Here is an 18122-nt window from a genome sequence, read left to right as displayed (position 1 = left end):
CGACTGTATCTTTTAAGGCGGAGCGGTGTGTGTGAGTAAGAAGCGAGTGTATCTTTTTAGGTGGAACGGTGCGTGTGAGTAAGAAGCGACTGTATCTTTTAAGGTGGAGCGGTGTGTGTGAGTAAGAAGCGAGTGTATCTTTTTATGTGGAACGGTGTGTGTGAGTAAGAAGCGACTGTATCTTTTAAGGCGGAGTGGTGTGTGTGAGTAAGAAGCGACTGTATCTTTTAATGTGGAGCGGTGTGTGTGAGTAAGAAGCGACTGTATCTTTTAAGGTGGAGCGGTGTGTGTGAGTAAGAAGCGACTGTATCTTGTTGGTGTCTGAAGTGTAAATTGTCTGTAAGTGTTTATTCACTGTTTGAATTCTCACAGAAACTCATGTGTAACTCGAGCTGTTTAGTTTTGTAGCACTTTCCCTCTGTGTTTACTTTCATGCAGTTAGCGCTCTCCTGAATTTAGAGTCAGTTCCACCTTAAGTAATGTAACTGTAACAGCAAAAATAAGTCAGTGTTACCCCCCTATGGAGCAGGAATAGAGCAACATCCTCATCTCGGTTGGTGCTTTTCAGCGTTTCAAGTGGCTCCAAGGTTCAGACGCTTCCAGTTATCGTTTCTTGGCCGTGGCTCAAAGAGAGAGAGAGAGAGAGAGAGAGAGAGAGAGAGAGAATTGAGCCAGTTCAGACAAAGACATATAGTTTGTGTCCCGTTTACAGAGCCAGGGCTTTGTACACATACCAAGGTTTTTCCAGCACAAACTGAGCAGAGAGCAGCAAATGGTGAGGAAACATTCTCTGAATTTTATAAAAAAAAAAAAAAAAAAAGTTTTTTTTAATAAAGTTTGTGAACATCAGTCGTCTGATTTTATGAAGCTGAGAGCACAGGTCACAGAGGTGTGGCTTACAATGTAGTCTACTTTACTGAGTGAAAATATCTTTAGTTTTATATACAGGTATTTTTTTTTATTCAGTAACAATTTTATTTTCATTTTATTAAACATCTACAAACTGCATTTTGACAAACTCACGTCAGACAAAACCTTGTGGAGGCCCAGGGGTCCCTAGGTGTGGAACCATGGCTGTGGAGGGTGAAATATTTGTGTTGTATTTTACTAAACCCTGGTAAAGACTACTGGACGGTATGTGGCGCCCCCTATTGCCCTATTGTAACAGAACTAGAAATGCAATGCACAGTGTAGAGCACTGATTCTCAAACTGTAGTATGCACACCACTATGGTGTAAGGGGTGGGTACGTGAATCAGCAAGAGGTGGTACGCCAAATGACCTCGAAAAATGTACTACTTAATTAAGGAATTTATTTAGAACTGAAAATCTAAAATTTTCATGTGAAAATGGCATGATGTTTCACACTGTAGAAGAACAAAATCATAAAAAAAATGACAAACAAAAACCATAAAATTAAAGTCAAATATCCTCATTTAAATTCAGTGGAAAAACAACAAATTTACAGAAAATGCCCATACAATTTATATAGAGAAATACCTTTATTTTACAGATTTTTCCTGAATTATTACAATGATACACTTTCAATAAAATTATAATGCTGCAAGGTCTGCAGAGAAATACTGTTAATGTACAGCAACACCCAGAAAACATTCACATATCGTTACCTTCACATTCATCCTGACTCAGCAGATGAGTTACAACACAATTAAATCGAAATCAATTTCTAATGTTCATTCATTCATTCATTATCTGTAACCCTTATCCAGTTCAGGGTCGCGGTGGGTCCAGAGCCTACCTGGAATCATTGGGCGCAAGGCAGGAACACACCCTGGAGGGGGCGCCAGTGCTTCACAGGGCAACACAAACACACACACATTCACTCACACTTTTGAGTCTCCAATCCACCTACCAACGTGTGTTTTTGGACTGTGGGAGGAAACCGGAGCACCCGGAGGAAATCCACGCAGACACAGAGAGAACACACCACACTCCTCACAGACAGTCACCTGGAGGAAACCCACGCAGACACAGAGAGAACACACCACACTCCTCACAGACAGTCACCTGGAGGAAACCCACACAGACACAGAGAGAACACACCGCACTCCTCACAGACAGTCACCCGGAGGAAACCCACACAGACACAGAGAGAACACACCGCACTCCTCACAGACAGTCACCTGGAGGAAACCCACGCAGACACAGGGAGAACACACCACACTCCTCACAGACAGTCACCCGGAGGAAACCCACACAGACACAGGGAGAACACACCACACTCCTCACAGACAGTCACCCGGAGGAAACCCACGCGGACACGGGGAGAACACACCACACTCCTCACAGACAGTCACCCGGAGCGGGAATCGAACCCACAACCTCCAGGACCCTGGAGCTGTGTGACTGCGACACCTACCTGCTGCACCACCGTGCCGCCAATTTCTAATGTGTTGATCAGAAATTATAAATCGACTCAAACACTAAATTAAGCAGATAAAGTATTATGTACTAATTCAAATTAAAGAAAATACATTTTGTTAATTCTCTAACATCATTGGTTGAGAGTTAACAGTTTATGCACAAATGTTGTTAAGAACTGTTCAGGTTTGAAATATAAACTCAGGGTCGCGGTGGGTCCAGAGCTCACCTGGAATCATTGGGCGCAAGGCGGGGAATTAAAGAAAGAGTGAAATGTGAAATTCTATCATAAAAAACTATAACATTAAACATGGCTGCCCCCGTGTGGGGGACCTGCTCCATAACCTGGTTCATTCAGGGACAGTGAAATATGAATCATCTTGTACATTGTGCTGCTTAGAAGTGGCTGTAAAAGTAATAATAAAAATAATGGTGAAAATTACTGCTTCTGTTAAAGGGTAGAACACTCAGGTCCCTTCGGTACTAAATTGTTGAAATATAACAGTTGTGTAAACGTCTTCATCTTCAGCTCCGAGGAGAATCTGAGCAAGAAACAAATGCACATTTCATTCACAGAGAAACACACAGAAACAAACAGTAATTACATTTTTACTGAACTTTGTTTACTCACAGAACTCAGCTCACGTTTAGGGGAAGAACCATCTGAAAAGAGGAATTTTAATTATATTACTATGTTTAAAATTCCCAAAGATAGATTTAGTCACTAATGTCCAGCTCCTGAATGTTACATGTCTGTCTCTGAGAACAAAACCCAAGGAATTATTCAAATCTATAGAAATATATTTTATTAATTTTAGTCTTTAGACTCCTAAACCTCTATTCACCAAAAATCAGAAACATTTATTAAATTCGTCCTCATTTATAGAGTTAATTTTAGAATGAGTTTATTATTATCATTCATTCATTCATTCATTCATTCATTCTCTGTAACGCTTATCCAGTTCAGGGCGGCGGTGAGTCAGGAGCCTCCTTGGAATCATTGGGCGCAACACACCTTGGAGGGGACGCAAGTCCTTCACTGGGTGACACAATCATTCACAGATTCACTCACACTCACACTTTTACTCACACACTGTGTTTTACACAGTCACTCCATTTACCAGTGTGTGTTTGAACTGTGGGAAGAAACTGAACAAACAAGTTCTCTGCAGAAATGGTATTATTGTGTCATGAACACAGTGGTGTGTTTAGAGCAGAGCTGAGGGTGGTGTGTACAGGCCTCGTGTGTCTCTCGTGTGGAAGGAGTTTTACTCACGCTGATTCCAGAACACAGCACTGGAGACCATCAGGAAAATAAAGACGAGGCTGAGTCCAATGCAGACGATGGGTAAATATGTCCCTGTTTTAAACAGAGTTCAGAAAGTAACAGATACAGGGTGAGTCCTAAAAGTTCACTACTCATTAACACCACAGTGTCCACTATTGAGTCTGGTGGGTTAGAAGAGTATTTTATTACTGAGTAAAGATGGAAATCTATCTGTCGTTACACTTATATAGTGCCTTTCTAGACACCCAAGGACGTTTTACAATCCACACTGCTCAGAACGCTCAATCCACACACACACTGGTGAGAAGCAGCAGCCAAACACACACAGCGTACTCTCGACCAGGAACGACCGTCCACCTGGAGGACTGCATCAGGCACTAGGGTTTCACCCAGGACAGAGCGCCAATCCATATCTGGGCTCACACTCATTCACTCACACACCAGGACAGTTATGAAAGAAGCCAATCCACCTACCCTCCATGTTTTATTTTTTTTTATGTTCTGTGACAACAGAAAATATTTAATAAATTAATTAAAACTAATATTTAACTTATTAGAATTATTAAAATCATTAAAGATTATGAAGAGAGGCTGCACCAGTTAAAATTAAATTGAAAATAAAAAAAGATTATTTTAATACAACACCATAAAAAAACCTGCCACAGGATTCTAGATGGAAAAGAGGCTCTAGAACATAACTGTCTGGTATTTTAAGGTGGACTGGAGGATGGAGCAGAGTAAAGAGCCACATTCAGCCTCATATATTTTAATATATGAGTATTTAGATGAATGTGGCTGTGTACCGTGAGAGAGAGAGAGTCTGGAGGAGTCGAGTGATCTTCAGTGAAGGTCAGAGGGGAACAGCCCCCAGCATTTATGCAGTTTAATGTAAAAGAAATACAATTTGCCCTTCCACCTTAATTGACACAGCAGTTACTACTTACGTACACAGATAAGGCCTGGAATCTCAAAATGCACTATTTAAGGTGGAACAGAAGGCACCAGAATGTAAGCAGCACCATAAAAGGTGGAAAGGAATATTCCAATCCTGGAGAGTTAAGGGGATTTAGAAATTCAGATGCATATTCAGGTTCCAAAAAGAGGACATGTGGTCACCCTAACATTACCATAGTGTAACTCCTGCGCTCTTTGGGCACAACAACATTCAGATACATAGTTCAGCCTCTTGAAGATTTCCTACTGACTTTAAAAAAAAACAAAAAAAAAACTGTGTGTTGAAGAACGTAGCTGTGTACCCTGTGAGAGACGGCCTGGTGCAGTCGTGTAAACTTGTCATTTGTGTCGGAGTGTGAGACTCACCCGGCGGGGGGAGAGTAGGAGCTGCGGTGGTGGGGTTGGGGGGGGGGGGGGGGGGGGGGGGATGGTGCTGGGGAGTGAGTAACTGATGTTGAGAGTTAATGGAATAAGAGCTTTCAGGTCAGAGCCATTAAACACGGCACACTCCCAGTTCCTCTGCTCCATCGTAACGTTCTTCAGCTGATGTGGGTTTGGAAAGACCTCCTTGGTTTCTTTGTTGATCCAGAAGAGTCCTATGTTCTGATTCTGATGAGAAACTTCACACTTTAACTCAGCATCATCCCCCTGAGTTGACTGTGAGGAGTTAGATTTAACTGTGGAGGAGAAAGGAAAGGATTTTCAGTGTAAAGAGGTGTTTATTAATGTCCTACACCATGTTCCTCAGTAGAATCTGTCTACAGCAGCACATTATACACACACACACACGTTTTATGTGATGTTCTTCTGTTGTTGGCGTGTGTTCTTTTCTCTTCTTCCCCCTGGTAGACCATGATCCCCATGAGTCACTTAACACTGACTGAATGTATCAGTGAGTGTCTGTGGTAGCTGTGTGTGTGTACAGCTGTTCAGTGTGTGGTGTGGAGTCGCCTCATGGTTGTGTTTTATTGTGTTCTTCATGTATCTGCTGTCTGTTTATTGGCCTGTGTTTCCTGGTTCTCCTTGTTTTATCGTGTCTATTTTCTGGTGTTTAAGTCTTGGACGGTGATTAAAGCTTCGACCCGTGTTCATCTGTGCCCCCCTCCCCCAACTGACTCCTCCCACTGACTCCTCCCGCTGACTCCTCCCACTGACTCCCCTCACCAACTCCTGCCACTGACTCCCCCACTGACTCCTCCCACCGACTCCCCGCACCGACTCCTGCCACTGACTCCCCCCACCGACTCCTGTCACTGACATGGATGTAGTAAATAGTAAACAGTGTTTAAAGATGAATAAAGAGACATTAGTTTACCTCTCACCACCAGCAGCTCAAAGGAGGTTTTCTTGAAAGTTTGATCATCAAAACGCTGACACTCATATCTCCCCGAGTCGCTCCAGTCGACAGCTGAGATTCTCAAAGAAAAGTCATTGTCCTTGTTTCTGAAACTGAGCCGGTTTCTAAAGTGAGTTGAGTCCAGTCCGAGGCTGAGGTTTTGACCCGATCCGTGTGGAGTCCAGAACCAGGAGGACTTTAGTGATGAAGAGGTCAGGTCTTTACAGAACAGTGAGACTGAGTCTCCTTCACTGGCTCTAAACACAACCGGCTCAGACCATGTTGAACCTGAAATACAGATAAAACATAAATAAATAACACATTATTATACTGTTATATTGTTGTTGTTGTTATATAAATGTTGTTTCTGTTGGATCTAAACCCTGTAAAAGTAAAGTGACGGGGGGAGGAGGAATTTCCTGAAGCTGAACAGTAGTAATGTCACTGTATTATTTCCTGGTCATTTTTAAGTGTTTATTGGTGAATTCTTTATTAAATTTCCACACAAAGAGCAGCAGGAAGTTTATAAAAGCTCAGTTTGTAAACAGCTGTGTGAGTTATTACCAGCCTTCAGTATCAGTTCTACTGATTTATTTCTGCACTCGTACTGTCCCACATTCTGCTGCTGAAAGTCCTTTATCAGTAGATACTGCGTCTCCTTTACTGTGGCTCTCAGTGTGTTGCTGTGTTCAGGTCCCTTCCATCCACTCTGTCCAGCACCGGAGGAACAACTTAAAGAAACATCACTCCCTGGAGCAATCTCAGTAACCCCTCCTTAAAAAGAAACAGAGATAAATGAATGTGGAGAAGACCCTCATTCTGCCCCAACAATGAACCCCTCAGACCCAGAGAGATTTATCTCACCTTTAATGACTGTAGTTTCACCAAAACACACAATAAAACAGAGTAAGATCCTCACAGACATTCTGCTCCACGCAGTGAAGTGAACCACGCAGAAATTAGAGGAACACAGCTCTGTTTCCTGAGTCGTGTGAAGTGGAGGAGTGTTGGTCAAATTCACACTGAAACACACACACTCTTTCTCTCTCTTGCACACACACACACACACACACACACACACACACCCTCTCACTCTCTCTCTCACACACACACACACACACATCACAGAAACTAAAGAAACAACAGTCAGCAGTTACTATAAATTACTTTTTTAAATTTGGAGATATATGTTTGAGTCTAGCTCAGTTTTTATGATAATTGTAATAATGTAATACACATTAAACGTACATGGTGTGTTCAGTGTTCTGTTTATATTTACATTAACTTTTAGATCTTTTCTATTTTAAACTTTAATTTGTGTTTTTTGTGGTGTTTATTTTAGTCTGTATTTAATTCATTTTCTAAATGTTTTAGTAATATTTGATATTTACTTACTGCTTTAATTTTCTGGCTTACATTTAAATCTGTACTTTATTTATTTCCTTACAGCATTTTAAATGTTTAAATTTAAATTTATTATTATTATTATTATTATAAGAGGAAAATGTGCAGCAGCAGAGTGGCTGTGTGCTTTAAATTTATCTTCCCTTCACCAGGAGGCAGTGTGTGATAATCTCACTCTCGATCAGTTAATCACAGACCAACAAAATCAAACCTGCATGACTCCACCATCTCAACATTAACAGATCTAAACCTATCGTCCAGATCTGACTGTATTCAACCTGCTGTTAGTGATCACCCTCCTGTCAGATGCATTAGGAACACGGGAATAAAAAAGTCCGGCTCTGACAGGGGTTATAAGAAATTTTAAACATATTAATATGAATCACTTTTAAATCACTGCGACATTCACTAAACCTCTGAAATCTCAGACATCAACCTCGTATTAGACCATTTTAGCTGAACATTTCTGGACGTGGTAAACAGAAACGCCTTTTATATAAGCTCTCTTTGTCAAGGTTAGTCTCTTCAGTTCTCTCTGTTTGTTTAGTTCCCTCTGTTTAGGTTTGTCTCTTTAAGCTCTGTTTGTTCAGGTTAGTCTCTTTAGCTATGTCTGTCTGTCTAGTTCCCTCTGTTTAGGTTTAGTCTGTTTAGTTCTCTGTCCAGTTAATTCTGTCTAGGTCTTTGTTGTTTCAATAAAGTTTGTGTTATTGCATTTGCGTCCGCTTCCATCAAGATGGCGGAGCGTGAACAACGCGAGGCTCAGCGTCTTTCCAGAATCTGCGATTTAACAGTTTTCTTTTTTATCTACTTTTGATCGGACTATTCATTCAGAAATGTTCGGCACTGCTGTTTTACAGCAGACAGGAGCTTCTGGACATCAAAACTCAGATCTCCGACTCATTCAAACCGTTTTATCGCCGATCTCCGACTCATTCCAGAGATCTCCAGGACACCATCACAAAGTGCTTTGAGCGGCTGGTCTTAGCACACCTCAAATCCTGTTTCCCCCCCATCCTGGACCCCTACCAATTTGTGTACCGCCAGAATAGGAGCACAGAGAATGCAGTCACTATAGTACTGCACTCTGCCCTCTCACACCTGGACAATAAATACACATCTGTCAGGATGCTGTTCATAGACTTCAGTTCAGCATTCAACACTGTCATCCCCTCAAAATGTATCACAAAACTCACAGACTTAGGCATCAGTTCCCTCATGTGCAACTGGTTACTGGACTTCCTGACCAACCGACCTCAACATGTCCGGTTGGATAACCACTGCTCATCTAGTATTACCATAAACACCGGTGACCCACAAGGCTGTGTCACGAGTACCTTCCTCTATTCCTTCTTTACCCATGACTGCAAACCTGTTGATGGCTCCAACATCATCAATAAGTTTGCAGATGACACCATAGTGATCAGCCTCATCAAAGATAACGATGAGACTTCCTATAGGAAGGAGGTGGATCATCTGGCTGAGTGGTGTGACAATAACCACTAAGGAGCTCATCATGGACTTCAGAAGGAATGCTGATCCACATCCACCCATTTACATTAAGGGGACGGCAGTGGAGCATGTGAACAGCTACAATTTCCTAGGTGTTTACATCTCAGAGGATCTCACCTGGATGACCAGCTGCTCCAAGCTGATCAAGAAAGTTCACCAGCGCCTCTTTTTCTAAGGACACTGAGGAAGAACCACCTGTCCTTAGACATCCTGGTGAACTTTTATCACTGCACCATTGAGAGCATCTTGACCAACTGCATCACAGTATGGTATGGGTGCTGCTCTGCCTCAGACCGGAAGGCACTGTAGAGGGTGGAGAAAGCCGCCCAACGTATCATCGGAGCACCACTTCCTGCCATAGAGGACATCTATAGGAAGCTGTGTCTGAAAAGGACTGGGAAAATCATCAAAGATTCCAGTCACCCAGCATACAGACTCTTCAGTCTCTTGCCCTCTGGGAGGCGCTTTAGGAGCCTTCAGACTAAGACCACCAGGTACCGGAACAGCTTCTTTCCCACAGCTGTCACACTCCTGAACTCTGCCTCCGATATCCGAACAGTAATGACGAACTGTATCCTAACACACGCTAATAACACGTGGACTTAAACACAACTTACCGGCTCTCTCATCTGTTGTATATATTGCCCACTATTGTACATACTGTATAAATAACCTACATTGTTCACAAGTACATAAGATGTGATTGGCCAAGTACAATGCAGAAGAGCAGGCCTTGGGTCAGGTGATTTGTGGAAAGCTTTTAGTAAGGCCACATCACCATAGAGAAGGCAAATGGTGACTAGATTTATTCCCGATCAGGAAGAGGAGGCACAGTGTGCAACAGCAGCATCACAGGCAAAATAAGGTCAGTGGCTTTGCTGAGAGAATCTAGAGAAGCGGAAGATTACTTGGCAAGAATTGTGGGCGATAGAGGCTAGTAGTATAGTATATTTCATCGAGTTAACAGTTCCATTTGAGGATGCAGTAGATAAAGCATTCGAAAGTAAGCAGCTGAAGTATGCAGACTTGGCGGCTGAGGTGAGGGAACATGGGTGGATGGCTCATGTAAGACCGGTGGAGATAGGTGTTAGGGGAAGTCTGCTACATCCCTGCTTGTGCAGTTTGGCATCAGGGGCCAGAAACTAACGGCAGCTGTGAAGGAGTCATCAGAAAATCAGAAAAAGGTCTAGTCAGTGTTTGTGGATAAGGAGAGCACAAACTAGTTGGGGAAATGCACTGTAGCATTAGAGAGAGAGAGAGAGAGAGAGAGAGAGAGAGAAAAATAGTATGCATATATTTTTTTATCCTTTTTGTCTTAAAAATATAATCTACAAGTTGTTTACAACAAATAAGCTGTTGTTTATATAATTAGCAGATAATTGTGTAAAGCAAGATATGATCCACATTCATTCTTGATTCTAATTAATAAAGGATGCCTGGAATTAAAAGAAACAGAAAAAGTGAAGTGATGTAAATTTTTATTTTAATTAACATATGTACAATTTAAACACACTCAACAATAAAATATATTCCATCTGTAAACGCTAAAAAAAAAGAGGTGAGCAATTGAGTATAGAATTGTGTAGGAATGTCTTCTCTGTAGAGGATTTTTCATAGAACATTAACAAAAATATGGAAATTAGGCTCTAGGCTCATGTTTTCATGGCCCTGTAGACCGTATTTTACTGTAGTTTACAAATTAGTGAGGAATAGAGCAAAATTCTGAAAATTATGGTTAAATACCTCTATTTACACAGTATGTTGCAATTTCCCCCTGGGATCAATAAAGTATTTCTGATTCTGATGTCATTTTGAATTTCATAAAATTATACTGCAGTTAATTACAGCTACACATTTGTTCTTTAAATTAACATTTACTTTTGTGTAAAAAAAATATTTTTATATAAAAATAATTTAATGTGAATATTTTGAGCTAAGAATATTAAATATGTTTTTCTTGCATTGATAGTTTAACCCTTTCCACTTAAAAAAACATATAAATTAGTTTATATAAGACACAAGAAAGAAAGAAGTTATGTGCTTCTAATTTTAATATTAAATTTGCATTAATCAAACGAAACCAAAAAATTCCCCACTTCTTCTTATGAGTTTTCTAGAAGTTGTGTTGTAAAGTCCCCAAAATAAATAGCACTACAGCAGCAGAATTTATACCACAGTATATCATCAATATGCAGCTCATTCTCTGCTTCCCTGTGGCTTTTAACCCTTTCATGCAAAGTTCTTCTAAAACCCAAAACTATAAATATGAAACCATGTGTAATACTTTAGTTCTCATTTCTTATACTTAAATAATAAAGCTAAATTATTAATAATAAAAAAACCATTAACTCAGAGATGAAACAAATACATTACTCATTTCCAGAAATGCTGCTGTGCACAATGTAAAAAAATTGCAGTCACATGAAAATCACTGTATTTAACCTGTATTAAATAAAAACTGTACAAAGACATTATTTCCCATTTTGAATCTGAGAAAGCTTTTATTGTCTGTTTGTTTTTTGTTTTTTTTGTTGTTATGTTTGTTTTTTAATATTTGCCTATTTTGAATTAGATGGCAGCAACACATTCATAACATGCTGAGAGTGGAACAAAAGGAGGGAGTAATGAGGAGTGAGGAGTTTGGTGTGTTCTCCCCGTGTCTGTGTGGGTTTCCTCCCACAAACCAAACACACACACACATGTTGGCAGCTAGACTGATTGTTGAAAAGTTTGAAGGAGTGAGTGTGTGAATGTGTGAGTGAGTGTTGTCTGCCCCCAGTGATTGTGGGAAGGCTCCAGAACCTCCAGGACCCTGATAAATGAATTAAAAATGCAGAGAATTTACAGAAATCCCTTTTTGCAAGAGACAAGGCCAATAAATATATATTGTCTATGATCTCAGAGACACTCCTCAGTTTCCAAACACTTACACAATGGTGATGAAAAAGTGGTTGACACCAAACTTTCACAGCTTTTGGAAAATGTTGCTGTCAAATTCAAAGCAGGCAAATAGATTTTCAAAAATAATACAATTTACTTTATTCAACATTTTAAAAACCTTTTTTAAGTCTTTTTAAGATATTCCATTAAACTGAGGGTTTAATATGTTGTGCATCATTTCCTTCTGTTTTATTTTACATTTTCACAACATTGGAGTTTACATGGGGTTAGAAAATAATTGTCTTTATTATTATTATTATTATTATTATTTTGTAAAATTAAACCAAAATTGTTCATTTTATTTATCTGAAGATGTGATGTATGTAATCCAATGTTTAAGAATAGAATTATAATAATTAAGCATAGACTTTGAGTAGTCTCTTAATAGATATAAAGGATGATATGGAAAAGAGGTTGAAGAATGAATTTAAATTAATTCTGAAAATTGTACCATTAATTTTACATTTTCTTCACAACAACCGAAGCATAAACAACATCATTTTCTTCAATGGACGCATTTTTCTAAAGAAGAGGAAAGAGAAATTGTACCATCATTTATAGTACTTTACATTATACATTTTGATAAGGACATGTATTAATTTGCATAAATTGGCTGTGTCAGATTATTTTAATTATTCAGAGGAAAGACCCCTAATTTGACTAAATTTACTTTAGAAACAAAGTCATAAACTATGATCAGAATTGAATTAATAAAATACCTTTTCCTTTTACCTCTCAGTTTATAGCAACATTATTTATTTTTATTTTTTATTATATACAATTTTTATAAACTAATTATTCACACACAATTGTTTGACAGTGTCCAGGGTCAGTATTCAGTCAGTGATTGATAGTCATTATTACAGCACTGTGTTTCTGTGAAAAGTCATAAAGAGAAATAAGGAGGAAGGAAATGGATTTTTTGTTGAGCTTTGCGATTACTCACAGAGTTTTTATGATCAGAGGAGACAGCATGGGTGGGAGTGTCTAAAACAAGAGATGCCTTAATTAACCTTCTTTCATTTCAAAACGTTTGTTAAAAAATATACTTCAAAACAAAAATGCACCCTGTCCAATAGTATACAAGGTCCTGGAGTACAGCAGAACGTTAGAGAACCACTTTTAATAAATATCACAGAATTAATGAATAAATAATAAATCATGAATAAAATGTAGAATTAATTAAAGCTTAATATTTAGTGAATGTGGGCAGTGTATATATTTAATGTAAACAATATCTCACCTAATTTTTTCCTAAAGTTCACTTCTGCATACACCACACTCTGAGACGATACGCTCCGCTCTGCAACAGACAACATTCATTCATTCATTCATTATCTGTAACACTTATCCAATTCAGGGTCGTGGTGGGTCCAGAGCCTACCTGGAATCATTGGGCACAAGGTAGGAATACACCCTGGAGGGGGCGCCAGTCCTTCACAGGGCAACACACACACACTCACACACTCACACCTACGGACACTTTTTGAGTCGCCAATCCACCTACCAACGTGTGTTTTTGGACTGTGGGAGGAAACCGGAGCACCCGGAGGAAAGCAACAGACAACAGCAAAGATATAAATTCACACTCAGATTAAATAACACAGGAACTAAGCTAAATATACCTTGGGTATAATAATCAAATCTGTGAAAATAACAACTTCCTAAATGACAACCTCAGATGTGCTTAATATTTTGAAATAATTATACATTATAATTATAATAATAATATATTTAAGAGATAGTAAACAATAAAAATAGTTATGAATATTTTTATTGTTATTTACTAAGCTATAAAATTAATATCCCACTGTTTTTCCACTCATAGACTTGTGTATACGCTCCACAGACAAACAGGGAGTGAAATGGATCTCTGTGGAGCGGCTGCACATGAGACTAATCCCACCAAACTCATGCTGAAGAATGAGGAGTGATTCAGCACCTTCTGCCTTTTGAAAGTGGGGCGCCATTTGAGAATGGAGATAATTAACATGTTCAGGGTGTCTGAGTATCAGGAGACACCTTCAGGTCAGGCCCAATGCCAAGAGTCCACCGGGGGTTTAAATCCCCCCCAGCACCGGGGAGCAGTGGAACTGTTCTCTGAAACGACCGGAACAGGTGAATATGATCCAGAACTAATCCCCAACACCCTCGCTGATGATTACGAGGATCAACTCCATCACATCCTCACAGCTATGTTCCAGTGTCTAGTGTATAATCTTCCCATTGAGTAGAGCTTGTTACAGCAGTAAAATAAACTCATTTCTCTGTACAGACAGTGTTTAAAGATCAGACCGTATTCTGCGTTGTGAGGAAATGTATTTTTAGACGACTGCATTTCAACACAACATTTCTATTCACACACACACACACACACACACACAGACGAGTCAACAACAGAACAACACAACTATTGACACAGTTTACTGACGTGAATTACAACAGCTACACAGTGTACACACACTCTCCCCCTGCACACACTCTCTCTCCCCCTGCACACACTGAACATCTCACACTTCCCAGGAGCAGTACTTAAGTCTCTGTTGAAGCTGATTGATCTGGATCAGGATTAAGTTTAAACTCTGGTTTCTGTGCCTTCCACCAGCAGCAGATTCTCAGGGTAAAGGTCACTATTTTATTTTTTATTAAATAAATCTGCTCTTTAATAATTCCAGTTAACGTTGACTGCACATGTAGCATTGGGCCGTTTTATTTGATTTTGTTTGTTTTACTTTCTCTGCTTTGAATAAATATTTTATAAATGAGTTTCTGTTCTGTGACTTTGAAAATATTACCAGTCCTTACTTTTACTCAGTTTTCTCCAGCACAGAGCACCGATCACGATCCCAACGATGAGGAAGACGAAGAGTCCAGCGCAGAGGAGGATGGCGTTTAATGACTCTGTTAGACACAGGAGAGACTGAGATCATCTGGAGCAGCTGCACATGAGCCTAAAGTCTCTAGGCCAATGCCCAGTGAGGGTCAGAGGGGAACAGCCCCCTAGCATTTATGCAGTTTAATGTAAAAGAAATAAAATTTGCCCTTCCACCTTAATTGACACAGCAGTTACTACTTAGATACACAGATAAGGCCTGGAATCTCAATAATGCACTATTTAAGGTGGAACAGAAGGCACCAGAATGTAAGCAGCACCATAAAAGGTGGAAAGGAAATCCTGGAGAGTTAAGGGGATTTAGAAATTCAGATGCATTTTCAGGTTCCAAAAAGAGGACATGTGGTCACCCTAACATTACCATAGTGTAACTCCTGCACTCTTTAAGGTGGACTGGGCACAACAACATTCAGATACATAGTTCAGCCTCTTGAAGATTTCCTACTGACTTTTTTTTTTTTTTTTTAAATGTGTGTTGAAGAACGTAGCTGTGTACCCTGTGAGAGACGGCCTGGTGCAGTCGTGTAAACTTGTCATTTGTGTCAGAGTGTGAGACTCACCCGGCGGGGGGAGAGTAGGAGCTGCGGTGGTGGGGTTGGGGGGGTTGGAGATGGTGGTGGGGAGTGAGTAACTGATGTTGAGAGTTAATGGAATAAGAGCTTTCAGGTCAGAGCCATTAAACACAACACAGGTCCAGTTCCTCTGCTCCATCGTAACGTTCTTCAGCTGATGTGGGTTTGGAAAGACCTTCTGGGTTTCTGTGTTGATCCAGAAGAGTTCTATGTTCTGATTCTGATGAGAAACTTCACACTTTAACTCAGCATCATCCCCCTGAGTTAACTGTGAGGAGTTAGATTTAACTGTGGAGGAGAAAGGAAAGAAGAAACTGTTCAACAGGCGAAACTTCACAGGGATTTACAGCCGTCACAAAACTAAACCTCAACCAAAGAAACTCCCCCTGTTACTCTTAGGTTAAAACTAATGTGGCAATAAACATCAGGTAAACATTGGTTTCACTGATAATCTGCTGCTGTTTCTGTCAAAACAAAACCTTGTAACTCCAGAATAGTAACTTTCCACAAGAAGAAGTGCATTATTTTAAACGTGTAGTGGAAGATAATCTAAAGTCAAAGCCCCCAGTGTAGTATACGCTGTCAAACATCAGAACCAGAGTAACCACATAACAATATCCTATTAACACTACCACACACACAGATACTACAGAAAAACATCATCATCTAGCAGAAATACCAGAGCAACAGCCTAACCACTACATGGGGCACTTTACACTCTCTCTCCACTGGAACACTTTATAAACAACTGCAGCACAGCCGCACATCACCAACCTCCACAAATACCACAGCAACCACTAGGAGCACCTTAGCAACGACATCTGTTTCCATAACAACACCCTACCCACCGAGCAACACCTGAACTAACACATGGGAACTGCTTCAGGAAACACTCCCCAGTAAACAATTAGCCGTTGATTCAACGTTGAAATAACGTAATGACTGCCGTCTAATCAACGTTCTCTTCAGGTTGAAAATGAAAGTTGAAAAGACGTCCAAACACAGACATTGAAAAGACGACTATTAGACGTATTTTGGACGTCCATTGACGTCATTAATTGGTCCCCAAAAAAAAATTACTTGTATAAAACGCATTTTGGACGTCCACTGACGTTATCTATTGGTCACCACTTAACTAACTTATTAAGATTGAGTTTGGACGTCCATTGACGTTTGAAATATGTCCTTGACGGACAGACTACTTTTAGACCTATTTTGAATGTCCAGGGACGTTCCTTGTTTACTGGGTCTCTTATTTCTGTTAGGAACAAAATCAAAGTCTATATCTGTGACCAACTGCAATAACAACGAGGCACAATAATAACACTGAAGTTTATCAAATTTTCCCAATTTCATGTTCCAACTTAAATTGTTAATCTTTTACATCGTATTATAACTGCTGCACAGTTTGAGGTGGACTGGAGGCACCAGAATGTGACGGCTGTATAAGATGCAGAAGTTGGAGGTGTTTACACCTGGATTATCAAATATAAAAGTGAAATCTGACTAACGTCCAATCAACAGAAACACATCTTGATGTAAAGTGTAAACTGGTACATAGTTGTGTTTCAAAAGAAATGTTACCTCTCACCACCAGCAGCTCAATGGAGGTTTTCTTGAAAGTTTGATCATCAAAACGCTGACACTCATATCTCCCCGAGTCGCTCCAGTCGACAGCTGAGATTCTCAAAGAAAAGTCATTGTCCTTGTTTCTGAAACTGAGCCGGTTTCTAAAGTGAGTTGAGTTCAGTCCAAGGCTGAGGTTTTGACCCGAACCATGTGGAGTCCAGAACCAGGAGGACTTTAGTGATGAAGAGGTCAGGTCTTTACAGAACAGTGAGACTGAGTCTCCTTCACTGGCTCTAAACACAACCGGCTCAGACTGTAATGAACCTGAAATACAGATAAAACATAAATAAATAACACATTATTATACTGTTATATTGTTGTTGTTGTTATATAAATGTTGTTTCTGTGGAATCTAAACCCTGTAAAATTAAAGTGACGGGGGGAGGAGGAATTTCCTGAAGCTGAACAGTAGTAATGTCACTGTATTATTTCCTGGTCATTTTTAAGTGTTTATTGGTGAATTCTTTATTAAATTTCCACACAAAGAGCAGCAGGAAGTTTCTAAAAGCTCAGTTTGTAAACAGCTGTGTGAGTTATTACCAGCCTTCAGTCTCAGTTCTGCTGATTTATCTCTGCACTCGTACTGTCCCTCATTCTGCTTCTGAAAGTCCTTTATCAGTAGATACTGCGTCTCCTTTACTGTGGCTCTCAGTGTGTTGCTGTGTTCAGGTCCCTTCCATCCACTCTGTCCAGCGCCGGAGGAACAATTTAAAGAAACATCACTCCCTGGAGCAATCTCAGTAACCCCTCCTTAAAAAGAAACAGAGATAAATGAATGTGGAGAAGACCCTCGTTCTGCCCCAACAATGAACCCCTCAGACCCAGAGAGATTTATCTCACCTTTAATGACTGTAGTTTCACCAAAACACACAATAAAACAGAGTAAGATCCTCACAGACATTCTGCTCCACGCAGTGAAGTGAACCACACAGAAATTAGAGGAACACAGCTCTGTTTCCTGCTGAGTCGTGTGAAGTGGAGGAGTGTTGGTCAAATTCACACTGAAACACACACACCACAGAAACTAAAGATAATCACCAGGCACTGGTCAGTTATTTATATATATTTCACACACCATCTGTGGTGAGTTTGACAGACGTGTGTTTTGTGGAAGTGTCCTGCTGAGACACTGATATTTCTCTTCTGATTTCCCCTTCTCTCCTTTATTTCTCTGAGATCAAACCTGTAGCTCATTTCAGCTTCATGAGTGGTGGGT

The 18122-nt window shown here is 40.0% G+C and overlaps 2 protein-coding genes and 1 long non-coding RNA gene across 3 annotated transcripts; all 3 read right to left on the bottom strand.

The window, feature by feature from the left end:
- Positions 1-2906: 2906 nt before the first annotated feature.
- On the bottom strand, positions 2907-6934 carry LOC136668684 (uncharacterized). The gene is made up of 5 exons (XM_066646355.1): positions 6824-6934; positions 6524-6733; positions 5939-6247; positions 5073-5300; positions 2907-2923 (listed from the first exon to the last, which is right to left on the bottom strand). The coding sequence occupies exons 1-5, from the start codon at positions 6882-6884 to the stop codon at positions 2907-2909; spliced, it is 825 nt and encodes a 274-aa protein (XP_066502452.1). The 5' UTR covers positions 6885-6934.
- Positions 6935-12197: 5263 nt separating this feature from the next.
- Positions 12198-14785, bottom strand: LOC136668002 (uncharacterized). Its single transcript, XR_010795464.1, has 4 exons — positions 14618-14785; positions 13056-13115; positions 12759-12799; positions 12198-12334 (listed from the first exon to the last, which is right to left on the bottom strand). It is a non-coding gene; the product is annotated as an uncharacterized lncRNA (long non-coding RNA).
- Positions 14786-14923: 138 nt separating this feature from the next.
- On the bottom strand, positions 14924-17872 carry LOC136668682 (uncharacterized). The gene is made up of 5 exons (XM_066646351.1): positions 17747-17872; positions 17447-17656; positions 16862-17170; positions 15202-15565; positions 14924-14987 (listed from the first exon to the last, which is right to left on the bottom strand). Exons 1-5 carry the CDS (start codon positions 17805-17807, stop codon positions 14924-14926), a joined length of 1008 nt encoding a protein of 335 aa, XP_066502448.1. The 5' UTR covers positions 17808-17872.
- Positions 17873-18122: the final 250 nt, after the last annotated feature.

The sequence above is a fragment of the Hoplias malabaricus genome, chromosome 15 (genome assembly GCF_029633855.1).
Source record: "Hoplias malabaricus isolate fHopMal1 chromosome 15, fHopMal1.hap1, whole genome shotgun sequence".
In the NCBI taxonomy this organism is placed as follows: Eukaryota; Metazoa; Chordata; class Actinopteri; order Characiformes; family Erythrinidae; genus Hoplias; species Hoplias malabaricus.
Note: the sequence above shows the minus strand (reverse complement) of the source record. Positions and strands in the feature narration are given on the sequence as shown.

Excerpts from the sequence above, each read along its gene's own strand:
- LOC136668684 (XM_066646355.1), bottom strand. The coding sequence starts at position 6,884 with ATGTCTGTGAGGATCTTACTCTGTTTTATTGTGTGTTTTGGTGAAACT. Across the intron at positions 6,734-6,823 it reads TGAAACTACAGTCATTAAAG|GAGGGGTTACTGAGATTGCT; the intron begins GTGAGATAAATC and ends TTTCTTTTTAAG. Across the intron at positions 6,248-6,523 it reads AGAACTGATACTGAAGGCTG|GTTCAACATGGTCTGAGCCG; the intron begins GTAATAACTCAC and ends TCTGTATTTCAG.
- LOC136668682 (XM_066646351.1), bottom strand. The coding sequence starts at position 17,807 with ATGTCTGTGAGGATCTTACTCTGTTTTATTGTGTGTTTTGGTGAAACT. Across the intron at positions 17,657-17,746 it reads TGAAACTACAGTCATTAAAG|GAGGGGTTACTGAGATTGCT; the intron begins GTGAGATAAATC and ends TTTCTTTTTAAG. Across the intron at positions 17,171-17,446 it reads AGAACTGAGACTGAAGGCTG|GTTCATTACAGTCTGAGCCG; the intron begins GTAATAACTCAC and ends TCTGTATTTCAG.